This window comes from Vicugna pacos, chromosome 2, assembly GCF_048564905.1.
Source record: "Vicugna pacos chromosome 2, VicPac4, whole genome shotgun sequence".
Taxonomy (NCBI): Eukaryota; Metazoa; Chordata; class Mammalia; order Artiodactyla; family Camelidae; genus Vicugna; species Vicugna pacos.
In genome coordinates, this window is record NC_132988.1 from 113036820 (window position 1) to 113061100 (window position 24281).

Sequence of the window (24281 nt, forward strand, 5' to 3'; positions counted from 1 at the left end):
GCTGATCACGGAGTGCTGTCACGTCAATTTGCACGGCTCCCCCCTTTTCACAATTGATACCAGGGCTTTAAAAGCTTGTTTGGAAAAGAGAGGGTCTTGGATTCTTTTTTTTTTTTTTCCTCATATGTTGAGAGACTAAATGGAAAGCAAATTCCTGAAACTGCCTGTCCTTGGCATACAAAACCTATAAAGCAGGAAAGCAGTCGTTTGTTCTTCAAAGGGAACTAAACTCAGTCCTGCTCATGTAAAATCAGACACTTAAAATTTTTAAGTTAAAATTATGCCAATATGAGACATTGTTTTCATGGAATCTTGCCTGGCGAGGAACTGCTATACATGTCAGTAAGGGGTTCTCGTCAGAAACTAGCACCGGAGCAGGCTGCCTTGGGGTGAGGAGGACTCCCCTAGGGACGTTTCAGAATGGGAGAGATAGCGATCTCGTGGGTAGTTTAGGGACTGCTCTTCCTGGGACATCTGTAAATCTCAGTCTAGCTATGTTATTTATTTTTAACTGAATTATTCTCTTGTTTAAATTCCAGTAATAAATTTATGTCTCTTACATAACATTTTAAAGTTTCTTTAAAGAAAGACTATTTAGTTATGTCTAACTAGTGGGATAGGGATGAATTAGCACCTGTAAATACAATTTCAAACTTTTTCTTATACACTTTGTAAAATACTCAATTGACTGCGTTAGACTGAAGCATCTACAATTGCCATTTTTGTAGGACAAAGCAGTGTAGTGTCAACAATTTTGGATGGTTAGGTTTAGTAACTAACCTGCCAACTCAATAGGTGGAAAAAAGTTTTATTCTATTTTTGCATTCATTTGTACAACAGAATCTAAAAAATGAAAGAGAGCTAAAAAAATAATGACCTTAAAGGTACAGGATTTAAAAGGAAGGGAGGTAGCTTTAAGCAGGACAATGCAGTCTGCTGGGTTTTAGCTTTGCCCTTGAGCTAGAGCTGTGGCTTTGCCTCCCTCAGGTGAGACGTCTCTGCCCACACTTCACTGTAGTGAGCCAGGGAAGAGCAGAGTGGTCGTTAGCACTGGCCTCTGTTTTTCCCTTTTTTGTTTTATTAAAATACAGTTGATTTACAATGTTGTGTTAGTTGCAGATGTACAGCAAAGTGATTCCGTTTATGTGTGTGTGTGTGTGTGTGTTTATATATATATTATATATATATATTCTTTTTCAGATTTTTTTTCCATTTTGGGTTAAGATATTGAATGTAGTCCCCTGTGCTATACAGTAGGTCCTTGTTGATTATCTAATTTGTATATAGTAGTGTGTATCTTTTAATCCCAGATTCCTAATTTACTCCTCTATCCCCACCCTTTCCCCTTTGGTAACTGAGTTTGTTTTTTATGTCTGTGAGTCTATTTCTGTTTCGTAAATAAGTTCGTTTGTATCATTTTTTAGATTCCACATATAAGTGATGTCATATGATACTTGTCTTTCTCTGACTTTCTTCCTGTAGTATGGTATGGCCTCTGTTTTTAGGGTCCAAGCTGACCCCTGTGAGAGTGGACTAAAGTAAATGAGGGCCCACAGTATCCACACACAGGGAAAGAGACTGAATCAATAATTTGGGGGTGGGCGGGTTTTATTTTTTATTTTGTGCCTTTGTACTTGTGTCTTAAAACATTTTTTTGGTTGCTTGTCCTTGCTTCTTTTCCACCTGCTACATTTTAAAGATGCCTCTAAGATGTAACAGTGTTTGCAGGACTTGCTCTTTTTTTTTTTTTTTCAATCGTAGAGCCTTAGAAAGCAGGTTACCTACTTTATGCAGTGTTGACTCATTTTTCCCTATGGCCTACATAAGTGGAATTATAGTATCCCGGGGCTGCGAGGTGCCTCCGGAAATGAAAATCCCATCCATCCTTCACGCCAGACAGAGCTGCACTCAGAAATAGCATTGTGGAGTGTGAGGAGAAACACCCCACCCGTTCTCCAGGGAGAGCCTGAGGCCTGGAAGCCGGAGAGGCCCAGCACCCCGGCTTCCAGCACCGTCCGGGGAGCCGTGATCCTCCAGTGCTTGGTTAGAAAGAAACAAGGGTTAAGTGCGTTGCTTAAAATAAATTCTTGTCCTCTTATTTTGCTCAGATGCCTTTGTGACTTTGGGCACTCTTCAGACTTTGTGTCCCTTTGGTTCCTCTGTTTTCTATAGATGGTATTTCTTTGAACACTTTCTTCCCCTTTTCTTCTCTGGAAATCAAGACTTGGTTTAAATGTCATCTCCTTTGTGAAGCATTCCCAGATGATCTCAGACATGGCTAATAATTCCTTATCCTACTCTTTTCTTACAGTGTGCGGTGTGTCCCAGTGCCTGTCATCTTGTATTTTGATTGTGTATGTCTGTCTGCTCTGCAGAATGGGGACCAGGTGTGACTTGTAGCAGCCCAGCGGCTCACGTGGTACCTGTTAACGTAGAAGACACTCACAACATAATTGTTGAATGAATAAGTCATTTTGTTTTCATAGCAGGAAGATAAGCAAAAGAAGGCCAGAAGTCTTATACTGTATTTTTGTTCTTCTAAAGTTTTCTTTTTTCTTTTTTTTTCTTTTTAGTTTTGTAAGTTTGGTGAATTTACACTTTGTGTGAAGACTCTAATACTTACAGAGGCTTACATTTTTAAGTTGCAGAGCCTATCGATTTATTTTACACCCAGAACTCCGCTTTAGTGATCATTTATTCCTGTCTGCCATGGGCAGGGTTGGGGTGGCATAAGCATCACCCACAGGGCTGGCCTTTAGATCACGTGCTGTGTCTAGTTCTAGGGCTGTTTTGTTTTGGTTTTGTTTTATCTGCTCTAGAATTTCCACTAGTGACACAGTGGTGGAAAGTTCATACACTTTTTGCAGTATGGCATATTAAGTGCCACTATGGTGTGAAACTTACTTTCCATTCTGTATTCTTTGTGTATATCCAAATGAAGATTAAAAATATATGAAATAGAGACAGTTTTGCTTAAAAGTAATTAATGCACGTAATGCAGTTTTTGTCTGTTTGTTTGTTTTACTTTTCTGTTAATTATCCTGTGTTTCAGATCAGGAATGTTGGAGTCTGGCATTGACCGAATTATTTCTCAGGTTGTGGATCCAAAGATCAACCACACATTCAGACCTCAGGTGGAAAAAGCTGTGCATGAGTTTTTGGCCACACTGAATCACAGAGAAGAAGCGAGTGGCAGCACAGCTCCCGATGAGGAGAAACCAGACTCTTCCGTCATCACACCAGGTGTGCTGCTTTTGCTGTTGGTCGGTCCCATTGCTGTTCTTCTTGAACTGAGTATCAAGTTAGGGGTATTTAGTTCTTTAAAGCGTTTCTCTATTTGGCCAGTCCGGTGAGATTGTATTTATCTTAATTATCACCCAAATTTCTCAACTGGCATAACATTTCTCTCTTTTAAAATTAATACAGAATAATAGGCTTTTTAGTGGAGGGGGGGTTCAATAGAGGGAATAATTAAAATCATTAGAGAACATACTCTTTCTGGAAACTAGACTGTTGTCAGATTTGCATGGTGCCTTTCCTAAGATAGTATATTAGCGAGGTAGAGAATTTAGAATGTGTTAGGCACTAGCACCAGTACCTGAAAGGCTAGAGACGTATGTGTCATATAAAGATGACAGTGGCAAGTGACCTTGGTTCAGCAAGGGGTTTACCTTCTGCGTAAATTTATTCTAAAACATGTCTTTCCCGCAAAGGTGTCCCTGCCCCTGGACCCAGTGCAAATGTGGCCAGTGATGCCATGTCAATCTTGGAAACCATCACATCTCTTAACCAAGAAGCTAGTGCTGCCAGGTCCTCAACAGAAACGCCAAACGCCAAGTCCAGTGAGAGAATATCCAAAAAACTCCCCTCTCAGCCAAGCACTGACACTGTTGCCGAGAAGGAGAGAACTTCAGAGGAGACAACTGACAAAGAGAAATCTACACCTGACCCTGCAGGGGAAGGACAGGAAACAGCCCCCAAGTCTGAAGAATTTAGTGATCTCCCTTGTCCAGTTGAAGAAGTTAAAAGTCACACAAAAGAGAGTAATAGTTCAGTTCTGCCAAACAAGGATGTTCAACAGGAAAGCAGTGACCAAAAAAATAAATCAACAGATAAAGGTGAAAAGAAACCAGACAGCAATGAAAAAGGAGAAAGAAAGAAAGAAAAGAAGGAAAAGACTGAAAAGAAACTCGATCACTCAAAAAGGAGTGAAGATGTACAAAAAGTAAAAGATGAAAAACAAGCAAAGGAAAAAGAGGGAGAATGTTCAAAACTTCTGTCAGAAAAGAACAATAATAAAGCTAAAACTGGTGAAGGGACAAAAGAAGGTAAAAAACTTGGAAAAATCTACAACAATTTAAAGAACAGTGAGTGTCCATTGTGGGCACATCAAATTTGCCTTTGAATTTTAATAAATGTATCTGATACTTGTGTTTAAAAGCCTGAAAACTCATATCCTCTTTGCTAAAAAATAAGGAATAAATATTTGTATTTTTCTTTTCTATATTAATGTTAACCATGTGAATTAACCAATTCACAGAGTAAATGAACAGAGAAGCTCTAAACCTTACAATTGAACTCTTGTAATTAATTCACATGCATTATTCCAAGCAACTTTATTCATATTTGTATATCTTAATCTTTAAAATATTAGATAGTAAATATTTTAGTTAGCTACTTAAAATTTCCTTATTTACATCATCTACATCATAAGTTAACATTTTCATTAATTTCACAGGGTAATAGTGTGCCTTTGTATTTTTCGGAAACAACTCTCCCTTATTTGATGATACTGGTTACTGATGATGAGAGACTAGTTCTGAAGTTAAAGTTTTTTGACATGTGTTTAAAGCAGAAAAATTTAGATGTGGGTGTTGAGTATGTTCTTATAACAAGATGATGTACTTTTTATGTTTTATTTTCTTCGTGAAGATTTCTCTTTGATAGATTCTGATGTGGATGGACTTACAGACATCACAGTTAGCTCTGTCCATACCAGTGACCTTTCATCTTTTGAAGAAGACACTGAGGAGGAAGTTGTAATGTCTGATAGCATGGAAGAAGGGGAGATTACATCAGACGGTAAAACGTTTTACTTAATGCCTCTGAAGCTTCCCATCGGGTATTAATGTATATTCAGATGGCTCTATTATGAAAGACTGTGGTGTAGTGGCAAGACCATGGGACCTTTCTTTGAGCCCCAGCTCTGAGGTTGTCTGCCTGATTATTACAAGATTTAGATGAGATCGTGTATGAATATGCTATCTTGGGGGCCGTGTGTGTGTGTGTGTGTGTGCGCATGTATGTGTGTGGATGGTGTTTGGAGGAGCACAGTCCACAAGACGGCCCTCACTTCTGACACCAATTGCAAATTCAGGGTCCCCAAAACCACCCTCCTTAGGTTTGGTAATTTACTAGAAGGACTCCCAGAACTCACTGAAAACTGTTAAGCTCGTGGTTATGATTTATGACCACCAAGGGACACATTAAAATCAGCCAAGGGAAGAGGCACATAGGCTAGAGTCCAGGAAAGTTTAAACACAGAGCTTCCAGTTGTCCTTTCCTTGTTGAATTGTGGAAAGCATTACCTCCCTGGCATTGACATCTGAAGATATATACAGATTATTGCCAACCAGGGACACTCACTAGACCCTGGATGTCCAAAGTTTTTACTGGGGCTCCATCATGTAGACATATGTCTGTCCTCAGTCTCCAGCCCCTCTGGAGATCAAGCTGATACCCCACGACCCACAGCAATTTGACTTGATCTAGACTCCAGGTAAACAAGAACACTCCTATCATACATGGCATTCCAAAGGCTTAGAAATCACCTCCCAGAACCAAGGGCAAAGACTAGACCTCTCCTTGTTACAGGGTTTATTTTTCAGCCAACCCTCGTTAAGCACTTCCGGCGTTCCAGGCAGCGTGCTCAGTTTTCACACTATTGTGCAGGTGCAGGTGAGGAAACAGTCACCAGGGGAGGTGTCTCGTCCAGGGCCTTGGAGCTAGCAAGCACAAGCGCTGACTTCAAACCCGAGTCTGGGCTACTAACCAACACCTATGCTGCTCTTTACCACATGATTGGACATTGTTTATGACCTTTTCAAAAAATCAAAAATACTGAGTATTATTTGCAGTTGCTTATAGGTAGCGTCTTGTAAATTTGCTGCTGGCTTTTGGATAGAATGCCTAGAGAGAAAGTCATAGAGGAGAAAAAGAAGAAGGTTTTAATGCCAAAGATGTATTTCTCAGTCTCTCCCATTTTCCATTCTTAGTGCTCATTTAAAAACTAAATAGCGGCCCCAAAATGCAACGGCAGCACTCCCCACTCTTCACAATCATCCTCACGAGGTCACTTCTGAGTGCCAATGTAGGAGGCAGCTCTCATCCTGTGAACACTCCACTTCTCAGCCGAACTAAAATTTTACTTCTTGACGCTTTATCGGGTCTTTTCAAGGTTCTTCATGGACAGGGCTAGATATTACATGTCTGGGATCCAAAAAGTAAGAAGATGGCTATTTTGAGAGTACCGAATGGTAGGGAATGAAAACTTTGCATACAGTTTTCTTCTTTACTCCTTGCTGTGTCACAGGGAACTGACCCTCCTTCCTAAAGTAGAGGGGTTTTAGTGTCTACTTGGAGTACGGCCACTTATTGATTCTTGCTTCTTCCATAAACAAGAGATCACAGGTGGTCATTAAAATCTCTTTGACTTTAAAGTATGGCTTCAGGTGAATTTTTCCACTTAGCTGTGCTAAAGCATTCATGCCAAGTCTACTGACATGCAAACGAGGAGTAGCTATTTGTCAAGGAAACATAAATAACTATCAGGTCTAATTTTTCTTTGCCTTTTTGATGTGTGAGAAGCTGAAAGAGGAAATTAAGGAATAAATTAAGATATGGATTACAGCCTTTAAAAATGGCAGCTTGTTAGTTTTCACATACTGATGTCTCTGCTGACGGGCCCACAAATACACTCGCACTGTGTCGATACCCCTTTTGCTGCTTCATGTTGATTTTATTGCTGATTGACAGACACGCTCCTCTTTCTGCTGACTCTCTTCCAGATGAAGAAAAGAACAAGCAGAACAAAACAAAAGCTCAAACCAGTGATCCCAGTGAAGGGAAAGCAAAAAGCGTACGGCATGCTTACGTTCACAAACCGTATCTTTACTCAAAGTACTACAGTGACTCTGATGATGAACTCACTGTAGAACAGCGGCGGCAGTCCATCGTAAGTCAGACTTAATCCCTTACTGTGGTCACCTGTTAAATCAGGTTGGGAAACTTGACGAGTCTCTTTACCAGGTACTGGTAAACAGTCGAAACAGCAAAATGTAGGTTCTGCCTTCAGGAATGTTGTCATTTTTCCAGGCAGAATAGACATGTGATGGAGGTGTTCGTATCATTGTGATTAATAGTAGTAAAGAATTGGTAATGACCTAGGTGTTTCATAGTGTGGAAATGTTTGACTCAAGTGTGGATCCAGCCATAAAGAGAGATGTTGTCAGCCATTAACATAATATTAACGGGAGATTAGTCAGTCCACATATTTCCTGCGTTTGAAAATATTTCTGAGATGTGCCATTGAATTGTTTTTTTGTACATATATATTTTTATTGAAGTATAGTCAGTTTAGAATGTTGTGTCAATTTCTGGTGTACAGCATAATGCTTCAACTATACATGAACGTACATATATTCATTTTCATATTCTTTTTCACCATAGGTTACTATAAGACACTGAATATAGTTCTCTGTGCTATAGAGTATAAACTTGTTGTTTATCGAATTACTAACAGCTTTTTAGAGAAAAAAATTGCTACCTCATTTTATGTATACATTAGTTTTAAGATGGCCTACAATTTCAGAAACATTAAGATATAAAAAGTTGTGCATCATAGAATGAGGAAATATTGCATGTAAAAAAAAATGATTTGAAGGAAGTACACCAAAATGTTAATGGTGGCTTATCTCTTGAAGAGGTTAGTTGATCAGGAGTTAGTCCTAGTTTAGGATTTTTGGCACTTGGAGGCTTTGAGTTCTGGGCGGGAAAAGGACAGTGGGAGTAACACACAATGACTGGATTCTCTCTGGCTTTCAAATACGGCTGCAGAAAGTCCCATGTCCAAAACCTGGGTCCTAAGAATATAGCCAGCAAGTCACATTAGTTGTAGGACTAGCCTATCTCTTGAATCTGCATTTCAACTTTTGCCTTAGAGAAAATAAAAGAATTCTGGAGACCTACCTCTATACACTTGATGCTCATAGGTATTTTTACAGCTATCCTTTTAATTAAAATAGCAGTTTATTAAACCACCATTTCCCAAATAACACCTTTCTCATTCTTTAAACTGATGACATTCTGAAGAGTAATGAAAACATTTCACATCTGTCTCTATTGGTCTCCTAGTAGCTTCCAAATTGAAACACATGCACACACATACACATGTACACACGGCTGTATATGCACTTTTGCAGAACCCAGATTTGTAAAAGCATCTGAAGGGCAAGCGTATTTTTTATCCCAGAGTGTTTTTGCTTTTCCCTGGTAATCTCTCAGGACACCTATGAGTATTTTGTGGTTTTAGGCTAAAGAAAAAGAAGAGAGGCTTTTAAGAAGGCAAATTAATAGAGAGAAACTTGAAGAAAAACGAAAACAGAAAGCAGAAAAGACGAAGTCTTCGAAAGCTAAGAGTCAAGGTATAGGAGATGTGAGCTTTTAATATTTTAAACTATCTTATATACTCCATTATTTTCTAGATGTTATTATAACTTATGAGATATGATTATACAATAAAATGATCGAAATTGTATCTCAGTAAAGCTGTTAGCTTTTTTAAATGATCTATTTTCAAGTGTAGATTTCCTTACTTGTTAATCTGATGTGTTTAGTCCCCTTTCTTTTGTTATTATATTGCTGTATCTGAATTAAGCATTCTAATCAGGTGTAAAATAAGCTACATGGGTGTATTGTACAACACGGGGAATGTAGCCAATACTTTATAATAACTATAAATGGAGTATAACCTTTAAAAATTGTGAATTACTATATTGTATACCTGTAACATATAATATTGTATACCAACTATATTTCAATTAAAAACAATTATATTGTAAAATAAATACATAAATAAAAAATAAAATTAATTAATTAATTAATTAAGCATTCTATCATGTACCAGATGATATAACTCACATGTTAGTAATTTATTTTCCAGTGATAATGGAATGAATTATCACTGGAAAAATTCATTGTTAACATGTGAGTCATCAAGCCTTGCAGTGATACTAATGGAATTAATCTATACTTGAAGTTAACTGAGGTGGCAGACATTTATCTGGAATATTTCATTGAACAAAGTTGAACTTCCTCTGGACACTGATCGTGTGTATAGAAATACATGCATGTACATATATGAGCATTTGAAATAGAAAATATGACTCTTCTCTGTCTAAAATGTTTTTGTTCCAGCACAGCTTAGAGATATTAAAGCCATTTTTCATTTTTACTATGATTAGAAAATCTTAATGAAATACAAATATTACACTATTTCTAAAACTCTGTTCTGACATACAGTTTATCAATTGCTTCTTTCCCAGGCAAAAGTAGTGTGGACTTAGAAGAATCATCAGCAAAGAGTTTGGAACCCAAGGCCCCTCGAATTAAAGAAGTTCTTAAGGAACGGAAAGTTTTAGAGAAAAAGGTAGCCTTAAGCAAAAAAAGAAAAAAGGATTCCAGGTACATATTTTATCTGGCCACATTCCCGTTGTAGCATTCTCTCGGGACGCTTTTAGAAGCGAGGCATTGAAAGTGACAGTGAAGAGCCAGACCTTGAATGTGCATGTTGTTCCATGAAAGACCTTAGGGTTTCCTTTTTAGTATCATAGTTCATTGTATTAGTACCTGCAATATTTCAAAGTAGTGTATTGGAGGGGTGGTGTCCCTGTCTTTTTTGATAATCTGTTGGAAGCTTTGGACTCTTTCCTCAAAAATGCATGTGCGCAAACACACAGTTATCCCTAGAGTTTCAGAGTTTATAGACCCTCTAGAAGTACCCGGGAAGTGTCCCTGCTCTGAACATTCAGTTACCTCTTACTGGCAGTGGTTGTGTCCATTCTCCCATCTTTGCGGGCAGTTCACCTCACCAGTATCTCATACTTCTCCCTGTAAGCCAGAGGTCTAAAGCAAACTTTTCTTTAACACTGAGTTATAGTTAATTCTATAAGAAGAGATTGAATGTGGCTGTGCAGCCATGGGCCACAGTTTTGCTGTTCCATCGAGATGCAGTTATGTACATTTATCTTGGACTTGATAGCTGAATCAGTAATTTACAGACCTCAGTGAGAGGAGTTAGCTCTCATTTTTCTTAGAGACCCCATCTCTGTCGATCTGAATAAATACAACTACCCTGTATGTTATTCAAAAGATAAGACTTTCAAAATGAAATTATAGCCCATACAGTATTCATCTTCAAGCAACAACTCAGGAAGTTTTGTTTTAGGTATACTATAGAGCCAAGAACAGTCCGTGTCACAGTTGGGATTGGATTCTCTTCTGTTGTCCAAGAGTAGGATTTAAATTGAAATGTGCAAGTCTCTTTGTATGGATTAAGTGTTCATGGTAAAGAAAAGCTAAGCTTTTTTCTTAACCTTCCTGGGAAGTTCTTACATTCAGTTCAAATGAAGTTCATATTTCATTTTTCCCCCACCTAGGAACATTGATGAGAATTCTAAAAAGAAACAGCAATCTGAAGAAGATGCCAAAGAAACCCTCAAAACAAGTGAGGTGTGTCTTAGTTAATAAAATCCCATTTTAAATGTTCTTTTGTTAGATACAGACCATTCAGTCCTTTGTAGTAAAATGTAGAATACAATTTGATCTTTTCCAAGTTGAATAAAAAGTCCGTCACATTCAGCGTTCTAGCACCCCCATTCTATTATGGCCTGAATTCCTCATTTTGGCGAGTTGATTCATGTGATCTTTTATCTGGATAATAGCTACTTTTCTACTCCCCTGCTCTTGTTTCTTATATTGGCAATAATAAGACTGCCAGTAACAATAATGAAAAAGAAAAGGTGGAGAAAGCTAAAATCCTTCCACCTAACAAATTATCCATTTCATTCTCTTCCATTTCTCATCCACATATGTGCATAAATTTTGTAGAGTAGATGTAATCTTGCAAAGTGTTTTTAACATTCCCTAATGCACATTTCATGTCACCTTGTAGCTTCCTAATTATATTTAATGATTGTGTAGTGTTGTATTGAACAGATACACCATAATTTAAGCATTTCCTTACAGTTGAGTGCTTAGATTGCTTCCAAGATTTGATAATTTTAGATAGTAAAAATATCTACCTAAAAGTACCCCAAAAATATGCAATAAATACCTTTCTTCTTTTTTCATCATGTTCTTGGGTTAAACTTTTGCTTTCACTGGGTTTAAATCTTTATATACTCTGCCATATTTATAATTCTCTAGCTGAACTATCTTGGCACTTGTAAGGGGAACACTGATACTTAAGTAATTATTTATTCATAGCCAGTAATTATTCCTGATGTCTTTATCCAGGAACTAGAGGCATATTTATAATTATATTCTGATATTTAATGGCATATTTTAAAATATTTAACCATTTTATGAGATCATTTCTGTGAAAAATGATCTCATAAAATTTTATTCACATTAATTGGTTAGAACTTACTATAAAATTAGGTTGATGAAATCCCTGTTAGTTCTTTTTTTTTGAGGAATTTAATTTTAAAGTATTTTCAAAGATCTTGCTATGTCCTGGTCCCTACATTAGTATTACATTAATCTTCCATGTTAAAATGTCAAAAGGTACACTGATAAACTGACCCAGAGGCCTTTCTGAGGACTCAGCCCATCATGTGAATAAGAATACTTACAGCTAGTCAGTGAGTCTTTATTAAAATGTGCTTAGTCATTAACATTAATCCACTCAGTGCCGTACTCGGGGTGGGGGGGGCAGTTTGGAGGCTTTGGTCTATCAGTATCTTCCCTTGATACATAAACACATATATACGTGATATGTGATACGATTTCTATTACTGTGAGTTACTGGGTTCATTTGACGTTTCCTAAGTACATTGTCTTACAGGTTACCTAAATTCATGAAGTTTCCATATATAATTTGGATCTCTAAATTAAGATACAAGAAACCTTTATTTCATTAATAAAATTTTTAAATTGCCTTCATTAGGTATTAAGCTTCTGAACTAAAAATGACCCCTGGGCATTAGTGGGCTTTGGCAAATTAGAGTTTAAGAAGGCCTCCTAAAGGCATGGACACATCTCAGGAGAAAGACTCTCTACAAAGATGCTACAATGTCGTGGGAAGAGTACTGGACTCAGGATGAAATCATCTAAACTTGTTGCCTAGGCATCAGGTTATTGAATCATGCTGAGTCTCAGGTCCCAGTTGCAGAAAATGAAGTTAATTAATACCTACAGGCTGCTGGCAAAGACTGACTAAGGGGTAACGTGTGACAGCACTCAACATACTAAATGAAGCCAGATGTTAAATTTGAATATAAAAATTAATTTTAGTATTTCTTATATCTTAACCGTTATTTTCTTACAGCATTGTGAAAAGGAAAAAGTGTCTTCTTCAAAGGATTCAAAGCATATTCATGCAAAAAGTGAACCAAGTAAACCTGCCCGGAGACTTTCAGAGTCTTTGCATTCAGCTGATGAAAATAAAAATGAATCCAAAATAGAAAGGGAACATAAAAGACGGACATCAACCCCTGTTGTGGTAGAAGGGGCACAGGAAGAGACTGACACGAGAGATGGAAAAAGGCCAGCAGAACGCTCAGAAACTGGCACAGAAGAGCCCCAGAAACAGAAAAGCACACTTAAGAATGAAAAGCATCCAAAGAAAGATGATTCTGAAACACCCCACTTGAAAAGCCTACCTAAAAAAGAGACAAAGTCCTCCAAAGACAAGCCTGAAAAAGAGAAAACTCTGTCAGAAGACAAACCGTCAATGAAACATAAATATAAAGGTGACCCCACACATAAAACAGGTGATGAGACTGAGCTTCACTCTTGTGAGAAAGGCTTAAAAGTAGATGAAAATATTCAGAAGCCAAGTCAACAGACAAAGCTTTCTTCAGATGATAAAGCTGAACGAAAAAGTAAACACAGGAATGAAAGGAAATTATCAATTTTGGGCAAAGATGGCAAGCCAGTCTCTGAATATATTATAAAAACTGATGAGAACATTCGTAAAGAAAACAGCAAAAAAGAGAGACACTTGCCAGCCGAGAAAACTAAGTCAGAGCACAAATCAAGAAGATCAAGTGATTCTAAAATTCAGAAAGATTCTCTGGGGTCCAAGCAACATGGAATCACATTACAGAGAAGAAGTGAAAGTTATTCAGAGGATAAGTGTGACACAGACTCGACTAGTATGGACAGTAATTCAAAGCCAGAAGAGGTTGTTCACAAGGAGAGGCGAAGAACCAAGAGCTTGTTAGAAGAGAAACTTGTGTTAAAATCTAAATCCAAAAGCCAGGGTAAACCGTTAAAAGTGGTTGAAACAGAATTGCAGGAAAATGTCACAAAACAGGCAACCACTCCAAAAGCAGATAAGGAGAAGAACACAGAAGAAGGTGACCCAGAGAGGCAGCGGAAGTCCAAAGCTGAAGACAGACCCGCTGAGGAAGGGGGCGCTGAGCCTGCGTCAGAGAGCCCTGCTTCCTCAGCACATGGTGCCCAGAAAGAGTCTAGTCACCGAGCTAAGGTACCACCAGCAAAGGAGAAATACAAGGGCGAGAAAGATTCAAGTGCCGCCAGGCTTGAGAGGAAGTTATCAGATGGTCACAAGAGCAGAAGCTTGAAGCACAGTAGTAAGGATGTGAAAAAGAGGGAAGAAAATAAATCAGAAAGTAAATCAGAAGACAGGGATGGGAAAGAAGTTGACAGTAATCATGAAAAGGCCAGAGGAAATAGTTCAGTCATGGAGAAAAAATTAAGTAGAAGGTTGTGTGAAAATCGAAGAGGGAGCTTATCGCAAGAAATGACCAAAGGAGAGGAAAAGCCGGCAGCAAACCCTCTGGGCACTCCCAGCAGTTCCTCCCTTCAGAAACCCAAAAAATGCAGTGATCCCACCTTAATGCCTGAACAGGAGCCAATGGAAATTGATCCAGAGCCAGCCGTGGAAAATGCACTGGAGATATCTAAAACCCAGGACAGCAGCAGCAACAGTCCTCAGCAAGACATCGACTCGGAAAACGTTATGAAACAGAAGGCCGCCATGACAGTTCTAAAGGATGAGTTAAGAACTTCTGTGGTAGATTCAAAAACAGCAGCCCTGGCCTGTAAATCAGGACGTGGAACAGGAGCCATTGGTAATTCTGAAAAGCACGCTGACCACAAAAGCATCCTGACCAAGAAAGTGCATCTCCAAAGCACTGTGTCCAAACCGAACCCAGGGGAGAAGGAATACACTCAGCAAGGAGCTCGTGAGATGAACGTAGACTCTGAAACTAGTCATCAACTGTTACCCCAGGCCCCAGAAAGTTGCAGGGCACAAAAGAATCTGAAAAACACCACCAGACCCAATGAGCAGTGTGTTGTTCAAGGAGACACAGCTCCTGAACGTCCCACAGATTTAGACCCTTCCCCATCCTTAAGCCCCATGACATTTGCACCTCAGAAGCAGTCCCATGATCCAAGTGTAATTCCTGTGGTTGAGAAGAGAACTGCTGGGGAAGGAGGCCCAGCCAGCACCTCACTTGTGGGCCGCTCTGAGACCCCTAACCCAAGTCTGGCTGCTGGAGAGTCACAGGTCCCCAGGGCATGTGACAGCAAACTGGGTGATGCCGTTTCCACAGTAGATACGGCAGCCAAAGCCAGCGCAGGGAGCAGAAGACACATCCCAGAAGGTCCCCAGGTCACCATGCTGCACAGCAAACAAGGGAAAGTGAACGTGCCTCTTGGTAGTGAGTCGGCAGACATGACTGTGGAAAATGAGAACATTCACAAAGAAAGAGGCTCGATGGACACGGCCAGGAAAGAGGGTGACACGAATACAGGGCCCAGTTCAAAGCAGACAGTTAGAGCTCCCATAGAAAATGGCAGAAAAGACGGCATTGCTGTCGCTCATACAGGAGGCGTGAGCCGAGGAAAAGATGCGGAAACTGCTGGGCTTGAGCACAGCAGAGGCCCAGGTGAAATAGAAAACACGTCAGCTGGTGTTGAAAGAAGGAGTGAAAACAGTGAGGTGGACACCAGTGCTGGGAGGAACGCTGTGTCCTCTGTTCTCCACCGAGGGAGTGGGAAAGCTGACGATGTGACAACGGGGTCTGCTAGAGCAGAACAGGCCTCTGCTGCCCCCAGTGCTGGAGGGGAGGACAGGGGTGTTCCCTTAAGCCCCGTAAAGGCAGGTGATGCCACCACCACGTCTTCAGAAACGGGGGAGGGCGAGGCGGCCGTGCCCTGCACAAGCATCGAGGCGGACGAAGGCTTCACGACCGGTATGCGCTCTGGGAACAACCCTCTTCACATCGGGGCGGAAGCCAGCGAAGGCACTGTCTTTGCCGCAGCTGAAGAAGGTGGCGCTGTGGTCACGGAAGGATTTGCTGAAAGTGAAACTTTCCTTACCAGCACCAAGGAAGGAGAAAGTGGGGAGTGCGCCATGGTGGGGCCTGAAGAGAGAGCAGCAGAGCCGGTGACGACTCCCGCCGGCACGACTGAAGACAATGTCAACAGTGGGGCGACGGAAGAGAAGGACGACGCTGTGACCAGTGCAGGCTTGGAAGGGAAGTGTGATGGCTCTTCAAGCAGAGACTCAGAACTGGCGGAAGGGACCGTTGCTTTTATTAGTGAGGGGGAAAGCGACGGGGCGGTGACGAGTGCTGGGACAGAAATCAGAGAGGGGTCCCTGGGCAGCGGAGAGGGAGATGGATTCCGGAGAAATACGACGAGAATGGGCCCCAAGAAAGAAACTGAGGGGGTTGTGACATGTACGGGGGCAGAGAGGACAAGTGACAGCTTTGTCCTGTGCTCGGTAACTGACGTGGGGCCACAGGAAGAGCGTGGGGTCACTGGTGCCCCTGTGGTCCCCTTGGGCAATGACGCACCAGCAGGAGCCAGTGCCGCCCAGGAGGGAGGCGGTTCTGTGAACGACGGGCTGGAAGGTGACAGCGCCGTCACCAGCACCGGGATCACGGAAGAGGATGGAGAGGGGCCGGCAAGCTGCACAGGTTCGGAAGAGAGCAGTGAAGGCTTTGCTCTAAGTTCCGAATCAGAAGAAAGCGGAGAAAGTGCCATGGACAGCACGGTAGCTAAAGACGTCGCTGACGCCCCGGTAGTCGCTGCCGGCCCATGCGACGATGAAGGCGTTGTGACCAGCACCGGCGCGAAGGAGGAGGACGAGGAAGGGGAGGGCGTGGTGACCAGCACCGGCAGAGGAAATGAAGTCGGGCACACGTCGATGTGCGCGGGGATGGAAGAGGAAGGCGACGGGGCAGCAGTGTGCGAGAGTGCAGAGGAGGGGGACAGTCGGGTTGGTACCGCGGCGGGGCGTGTGGAAGCTGAGGCCGGAGCAGCCGCCCCAAACGCAACCGAAAGTAACATTGACAGCGTGAGCGGTGCTGGGAAGGGAAGCAAAGATCCAGAGATCTGCTCCAGTGCAAAAGGCATCGTGGAAAGCAGCGTGACCAGTGCAGCCGCAGGCCAGGGCGGAGCGGCACTAGTTCGTGAAGGTTGTGAGGTTCCCATGACCAGTGCAGCTTCAGGTCAAAGTGGCGGGCAGCTCGCCAGGAAGGAAAAGGTTGATGAGACCACTATTTCCACTGGCCTGGCCGGCGGCAGTTATGAGGGACTCGTATCCGGGGCCGTCCCAGAGTACGAAGCTCATCACACATCGCCGAGCGAGAAAGAAGATGAGGGTGTCATCACCTCTGTGGACAATGAAGACTGCGACGGCCTCATGGCCACCACAGCCAGCGACAGCCTTGCCAACCAGACCTGTTCAGCAAGGGGCGGAAGCGAAGGCAAAGGCTTGGTGATTTCCACCAGTACCACACATGGTTACACCGCGCAGTTAAGCACGGCTGTAGACGTGCAGGAAGGTCACGCGCGTGTTCTGAGGACCGAACAAATAGCCGACGGCACCAGAGTGAACATGGAGGGATTCGAGGCCCCCATGCCCAGCGCTGTTGCAGGAGATGAGAGCCAGCCCGCTGCTGCTAGAGGTGAGGAGAAAGACGAGTGCGCCATGATTTCCACAAGCATAGGGGAGGAGCTCGAAGTGCCCATTTCCAGCGCGACAACCATCCAGCGCTCTGAAAGCCAGCCGCCCACCCCAGCGGTTGAAGAAAGAGCGAGAGGGCCGAGCCTGGTGCGCACCGATGACTTTGAAGTGCCCATGCCCAGTGCACCCACAGAAGTCGAAAGTCCCCTGGCTTCAACCAGCAAGGAGGAGAAGGACGAATGCGCCCTCATTTCCACCAGCATCGCAGAAGAGTGTGAGGCGTCTGGCTCCGGGGCGGCCGTGCCAGGCCTGGAAGAGAAGGACGGGAGCGCCGTCATCTCCACGAGCTCCGTGGAGGACTGCGAGGGCCCGGTGTCCAGTGCCATCCCTCGGGAGGAGGTCTGTCCCTCGGTCACGCCGGCGGAGGAGATGAGTGACGCCGCCATGATTTCCACCAGCACCTCTGAAGGACGGGAAGCGGTCATGATGGGTGCCGCCCCCCGGGACGAAGATCAGCCAGCTCTCGCGGGGGTGGAGGACCCGGGCGATGCTGCCCTCATCTCCACCAGCACGGCCGAATGTGTGCTGGCCGCCACGGGTCCAGACAGGCACGAAGAGGCTCAGCCGACTGCAGGCCCCCCAGAAGGCAGAGACGACCTGTCAGCCGCAAAGGTGCACAAGCATGAGGTCCCTAGGCCCAGCCTCATGCCTGAGCACCACTGTCAGTGTCCCAGGCCATCCACAGGAGGAAAAGAAGCGGGCCCCGTGGTGGCAGTGGGCATCCGGGAAGAGCACGACAGGGTGTCAGTCAGCATGTGCTTTCCCGGTGCTGTATGTGCACCAGAGAAAGAGAGGCCTGGCACCAAAGAAAGGGAGGCCTGCTGTCCAGGCAAAGCTCAGAAAGAACATGAAAACCCCGAGGCAGGGACCTCAGGGGACAGTACTCCGGCAAGCTGTTCAGCAGGGAGGGGCTTGGAGAGGAGTGCAGACCTGCCTGTCGACCTGCGAGGACCAGAGCAGGCCGCCGAGGACTCCCCCGTCAGTGTTCGCCATGCAGTAAATACCGGTGCTGGAAAAGCTGATGACACGTCCTCTCTTCCTCCTGACCAGCGGGGGCCTGAGGGCAACTTGACAACCCCCACCACCGAATGTATTAATGGCCAAGAATCCGAAATTGCTCCTTCCCACACGGCAGTCCTTACAGCTACCTACGACGAAGCTCTCTCGGCTCCTAAGTGTGAACAGGACTTGACTTTCAAGAGTGATCCCAGTGGCGAAGGGACCGTTCCGGCATCCCCTGAGCACACGGGAGATGGTAACAGCATGAAGAAGTCCTTCCAGGAAAAAGGAGGCCTTGAAGTCACTGTTTCATCTGAAGAAAATTTGCATGACATAGGTGAGAATCTCTAACTGCAAGTTTTCACATTTTACAAAGATAATTGTATGTAGAGGACATTTAAGACCATCTTTTAAAAGATGGTTTTGGTTCTAGAATGTCACAGAATAACTCTCATCCATCTTGAAGGTCAAGCTTCTCTAAAATTGTGTTTAAAACTTAAAGTTAGACCCACTTACTTACGTGCAATGAGTGTAGAGGCAGGAGGCTGAGAGCCAGGACGTCAGCTGGACAAGTGTCATCCGCAGGATGGTTGCAAGTTACTAAACCTCTTTGACCTTCAGGTTTCTTATGAATCAAAGTGAAGATACTTTACAGCAGCCCTGTGAAATGCGTATTTATTTTAAATCATCCTCCTTTTTCAGATGAGGAAAAAAGGTTCAGAGAGTTTAAATAACTTGCATAGTACTCAGATGCTACTTAAGAAAGGTTAGCTCTGAGCCTTGTATAACCGGGGGATAATAGTACAAAAACAAGCATCAGTCCAACCTCCATCTGACTTACAGATTCAAAGTACGTGTCAGTGCATGCTGGCTGTCTGCTTCTAATCAAGGGAGCACTTCTTTTTTTAAATTGTAATTTATTGTTCACATAAATAAGTTAGTTTCTGGTTTAGAATTTGTTTGAAAAAAGAAAAGAAACGTGTTTCCTCCTGGTAGATTTCAGAGAGTGCTGGTCTTATTAGAAGTAGTTGATAACTTTCAAACGTACAAGCTCTGAGCTCGGTCATTCATGCCCTCCCACTTCAGACATGTTACACCAGGTACCACTGTGGATTCAAAAACAATAGTCCAGATGGGAAGACAGCTGTGAATTCTGCAATGTTTTGTACGTAATCAGTGACACTGCAATGTGACAGGCACTTAGAATAGGGTTAACCAGAGGATGCTGTGAGAACTCAGGGGTCACATGGGCTGGGCTTGAAGCGGTCAGGAGTGTTGACTTCTTTTCCACTCTAATTTTATAAATTGTAGTATCCTGGACTTCTAAACTGGAATGGGTCTTAGACATCATCTAAATGCAGCCTCCAGAGGCTGAGACCAGTAGATTTAGTCCTCTTGGTTATAGGAGACATTAAGAAATGTTCCAACAGTTGAAATAAGTAACTTTAAAAATTTCCATTGAATTTAGCCTGAGATAAATTGGATGCTCTGGAAGTTTTTGTGACTCAACCATTGCTACTGCTACTTTATTGCTACGCCCTCCCTCCCTCCCCCACTTTCTTCCCCCTGAAGAAGCAGAACTAGAAGGGCTTTCAGCAAGGGAAAGCCTGCAGCCTCTTAGAGGAAGGAAGGCTTTTCTTTGAGGCTTGCATGTGGGCAGGTAAAGGAAGCTAGAAGCTGTGAGTCGCAGGACTGAGGAGAGAAGGAAAGAGAGGGCCAGGACGGGATAGATTTGAGTCTCCACCGGAGAAAATGCCATTCTCTTTTTATCAACTTCACAGTTTTTCAACAGTATGTTCAGCTTTGCTGTATCAGCATGATGCATGTAAAGCGAGTCTGTTCACAAATCACCTTTACTGAGAATATATCTCAGTGGCAGAGAATACTTTCTTTTAGGGACAAACTTAATGCAAATCACTGTAGAAAAGCACTTGGAAATAAGATGACTTCACAAATAATATTGTATCATTCTTTCTGGGTGGCCATCTTAAGAACAAGAAGCATTTTTATCCCCAACCCCCCCCCAAAAAAGAGTCAATGACCCCTTGCCTTTCATCTGAGAATTTTCATATATACTCCTTTTTATTGTTTTCTACTGAGAGCAGAGGAAGAGGGAATGGCATGCTAGTTACAACTTTCTGTTACCTTTTGATTCAGGATGTATTTTGCTCACAGATTCTTAAATTGATCTAATGGTTTGAATTTCATTAGGCAGTGAAGAGTCTCCATCGAGTGACTTGGGAGGACTGGGACCAAAAGCCAACTTGGAAACTGAGGTATGGCTGATGATTCGGTTGTGCTGAGCTGTCAGTGGTGTAAGTACCTTGTCCCCATACGCAGACACATGTACATTGAGCAGAACATAGCCCCTGTTCTCGTTGTGCTTAAGATGTTTAAGTATTGTTACTGTCACGTCCTGGGGGAGAAGAGCTAAGACCCTCAGAATCTCAGGTAATAGTGCCATCGTCGGTTCCATCTACTCAGCCAGAACCCCAGGAGTCACCCTGGTTTCTCCCTGTAACCCCACATTTAGTCCACAGCCAATTCTCATTGTTTCCACTTTGGAAATAGAGCTTGAATCCATCTATTTCTGTTTCTCCAGCTGCCACCCTTGTCTAAGCCACCACTTCAGTAGTTTCTCTCTTGGACTTCCTTCCTCTCCAACCCCTCCTCCAGACCCCACACAGCCCTGAGGGTTATCTTGAAAAACATAAACTAGGTCATGTCATTGCTCTGCTTGAACTTTCCAGTGATTTCCCCTCATACTTAGAGTAAAATCTAGCAGTTTCTTTGGTTTGGGTTTTTTATCACAGCCTATGTGCCTTACACAGCTTAGTCTCCATGCCTCCTTTCCAGCCTGATCTCAGGGCACCCTCCGAGTATGCGAGACAAGATGGCAGTTGTGGGGGCTGTGAACAGCAGTGCACGGGAGGCTCGACTTGCCAGCAGGAGCAGTGGGCAGCAGGCGGGAGGGCTTGCAAGGAGGACATTTGAGTGGAATTTTGCAAGTAGAGTGGAAGTGTACCAGAGGAGACAGAAAAAAGCGTCTTCCAGGCAAGAACAGTGGGCTAGACATAGAAAGGGCAGAGGAGATAGTGAGTCCCGGGTACTGCAGTGGTTCAGGGTGAGCTGTGGAGAGACAAGCCCGGGGAGGAGTGGGGCCGGATCAGGAAGGGCCTTGTGTGCTGGACTCAGCTGGAGTTTACTTTAAAGCAATAGAAGAGTCACTGATGGATGAAATATGAGATTAGTTTGATTTTCTTTTGTTTGTTTGTTTGTTTGTTTTTAAAGGTTGACATATATTCATGTTTAAATTTCACAGACTTGAAAGTAGACCTTTATATTGTCACAGGATGCTGCGTATTTTGTTTAACGCACTCGAGATTAGTCGTCTTGTTTTAAAAACCTCAGTTAACTTACTGGTTATGATGCTTTGGACTTTTCAGATATTTGCGCCATCAGAGGAAGAGAAAAATCATGAAATTCTAGCACCACCAGAAAGTCCAAGTGGGAGAAAGCTGAGTGGAATAGGTAAATTCCTTTTGGCAGTTATTCACATAATTTTTTCCTTGCATGTGGTTTTACCTTTTATTGCAGCTTAAGATTGATCGCTAATTCATAAAACACTGACAGGCTATATGAATTTACCTCTCGCTTTTTAACATAGAGTAGAGAAAACTCTGTACTATTTTCATTTTTAACGTATACTTTTTCTCATGAAGTGTCAAATCAGTATTGTGTCAGTCAGTATTATGAAAGGTAATTGTTTAAATCGGATCTCTCCAAATAATTGTGGCCCAAAAAATTTACTCTGAAGCAGACCCTTGTTCTGTCCCAAAACTGTGTCTCTGTGGCCCTTCCTGCCCTTCCAGAGGCTATCACAGCTCATTTCCAAAGGCCAATCTGCAGCCTGTGTGCCTGCTTCTTTTAACCTCATACTCTTGGCCCTTGGACTCTGGCTGTGGCTGAGTCACTGAAGCTATTCGCAGCTTGCATAGCCTCTTCTCAGTCTCTCTCTGCGGTAGCCTTCAGCATCCACTGAAGAGTTTTTAGGGGAGATCCTAGTATCAGACAGGATTAGGGCAGCAGTTCTCAAACACTTTGGTCTCAGGATTATTTTCTGCTTTACACATGACCTCGTCTAAATCTGATCACCCCCCAAAGGCCCTAATTTCAATACCATCACACTGGGGATTAGGGTTTCAATGTATGGGGGGAGGGGTGCAATATATTCAGTTTTGGGGGGGACATAAACATCCAGTCCATAGCATTAAAAAACCTGAAGAGTTCAGGCAAAGCGTGAATCAGGAGCAAAGATGCATCTTGCAAAGTCCAATTTCTTATCGTCTCCCTTAGCCCCAGATGGAGGTAGTTGCTTTCTCATTCTTGGCCTCTGGAAAGATATCTTTGTGCTGTCATTCATGGCAGAAACCCTGAGACAGACTTACTCTGATTCAGTTTAGGAACCTGAATATATTATATTGTTCTATAATTTTTTTAACTTAGCCATATTTTGTGGGCATTCTTCATTGTCATTGTGTGCAGATCCACTTTATTTGTTTTATTAGTCATCTGTAATGTACTTTCTCACTTGTTATTAGACCTTTTAGTGGTCTCTAGTTTTTGTAGTTTGTACTATTATAAATATGAACTTTCATATGCATGTAACCATGTATTTGCCCAGGTATTTTCTTAAAAGTGAACTGAGAGGTCCAAGCATATATAACTTTTGAATTTTCATGAGCACTTGCCACTCCCCCTAATTTGGAGCCAAATATTGAAGGATGAATAGGTGTGTATTGATGGACAAGGCAAAGGGAAGGGCAGCGTGTAAGGAGCAGTGTGTCTAAATCCTCACTCAGGACTATCTGGGGCAGTCAGGGTGGGCACCTTCCAAGGCAAAACCATCTGAAAGGGCAGCCTTCAAGGTATGCGACCTCAAGAGCCTTATAAACAGAAGTATCAGACAGTCCTGGAAGACCACCCCGAGACTGGGTAAGTCATTCATGCTGACATGCTAAAGCCCTAACGATGACTGATCTACCCAAAACTTGAACAGATGCATTAGTTAAAATTTGTATGTGTGTGTTACAGTACAGATAATTAACATCCCATTTGTTATGTCAAGAAGGGAACATTTTTAGATTCTGAAGTCCTTTGTTCCCCTAGTAATATTTCAGATTACTTTACTGTGTTTAGGTGCAGTTCAATAGGAGATCTACTTACGTAAAAGGAAGTTGTTTAAAAGAAAAATGTGTGTTCTGTCATTGTTGAGTAGAAACAGTAGACCTTGTACTTCAAGTTTCCAAAGAATATAAATAGACCATTGCTGTTTGAGGGGATAGGACCTAACTTTTCATTTGATGGCATTATTTTTAAATGAACCAGTGTTACACTGTGGCATAACAGTTAACTGCAAAGGCTCCCTTCCACCTTCCTTTGAAGCTTCAGATCACCAACATGGTTAAGTCACTGTAGTGATTTAATGGATCACTGCCATTATTGTAAAAATGCAGGCAACATTGTTTTTGTTGTTTTCCTGTAGTGTGACAGCACACAGACTGGAGAAAATAATTGGTCAGAATTTTATAATCCACAAAGGCAGCTAGGCCACTTAGTGACACAGTCCTACTTAACTACCCCAGAAGTCTCTAAATTAGTTTTCTGTGGTTCAGAAACAATATTCAGTTTCCTTATTTCTCGTTTTTGAACAGCTGAAGTTCAGAGGGCGCCTTCGTTGGCAATTGAATCACTAAACGTAAGTCACCAACATGGCTTGGGTTTTGTTGTTATCGGTTGGGGTTATTTGGGCTTGGTGTTTTGAGAGTGGTTACATTTAGGGGAGGGGCTCGCTGCACATTTCTTTAGGGGACAGGAGACCCTTGAAACGTGCTCTTCATTCGGGTTCAGCCTGCTGACACGTCCAGTTCCATGTTCAGCTATATCCACTGATGTCAGAAAAAAGGGGTCTGCCTGAATTCAGCAGCACTGTGTT

The 24281-nt window shown here is 42.6% G+C and overlaps 1 protein-coding gene across 2 annotated transcripts in view; it reads left to right on the forward strand.

The window, feature by feature from the left end:
• Window positions 1-24281, forward strand: part of BOD1L1 (biorientation of chromosomes in cell division 1 like 1) — a 48736-nt gene that overhangs the window by 7003 nt on the left and 17452 nt on the right. For both annotated transcript variants that reach the window (XM_015242524.3, XM_072946209.1), the window contains 11 exons: window positions 3053-3243; window positions 3714-4328; window positions 4933-5082; window positions 7068-7234; window positions 8591-8702; window positions 9603-9741; window positions 10716-10788; window positions 12608-18623; window positions 20498-20562; window positions 21733-21817; window positions 24001-24044. In XM_015242524.3, the coding sequence (XP_015098010.3) occupies window positions 3053-3243; window positions 3714-4328; window positions 4933-5082; window positions 7068-7234; window positions 8591-8702; window positions 9603-9741; window positions 10716-10788; window positions 12608-18623; window positions 20498-20562; window positions 21733-21817; window positions 24001-24044 (7657 nt within the window). The remainder of the gene's footprint in view (window positions 1-3052; window positions 3244-3713; window positions 4329-4932; window positions 5083-7067; window positions 7235-8590; window positions 8703-9602; window positions 9742-10715; window positions 10789-12607; window positions 18624-20497; window positions 20563-21732; window positions 21818-24000; window positions 24045-24281) is intronic.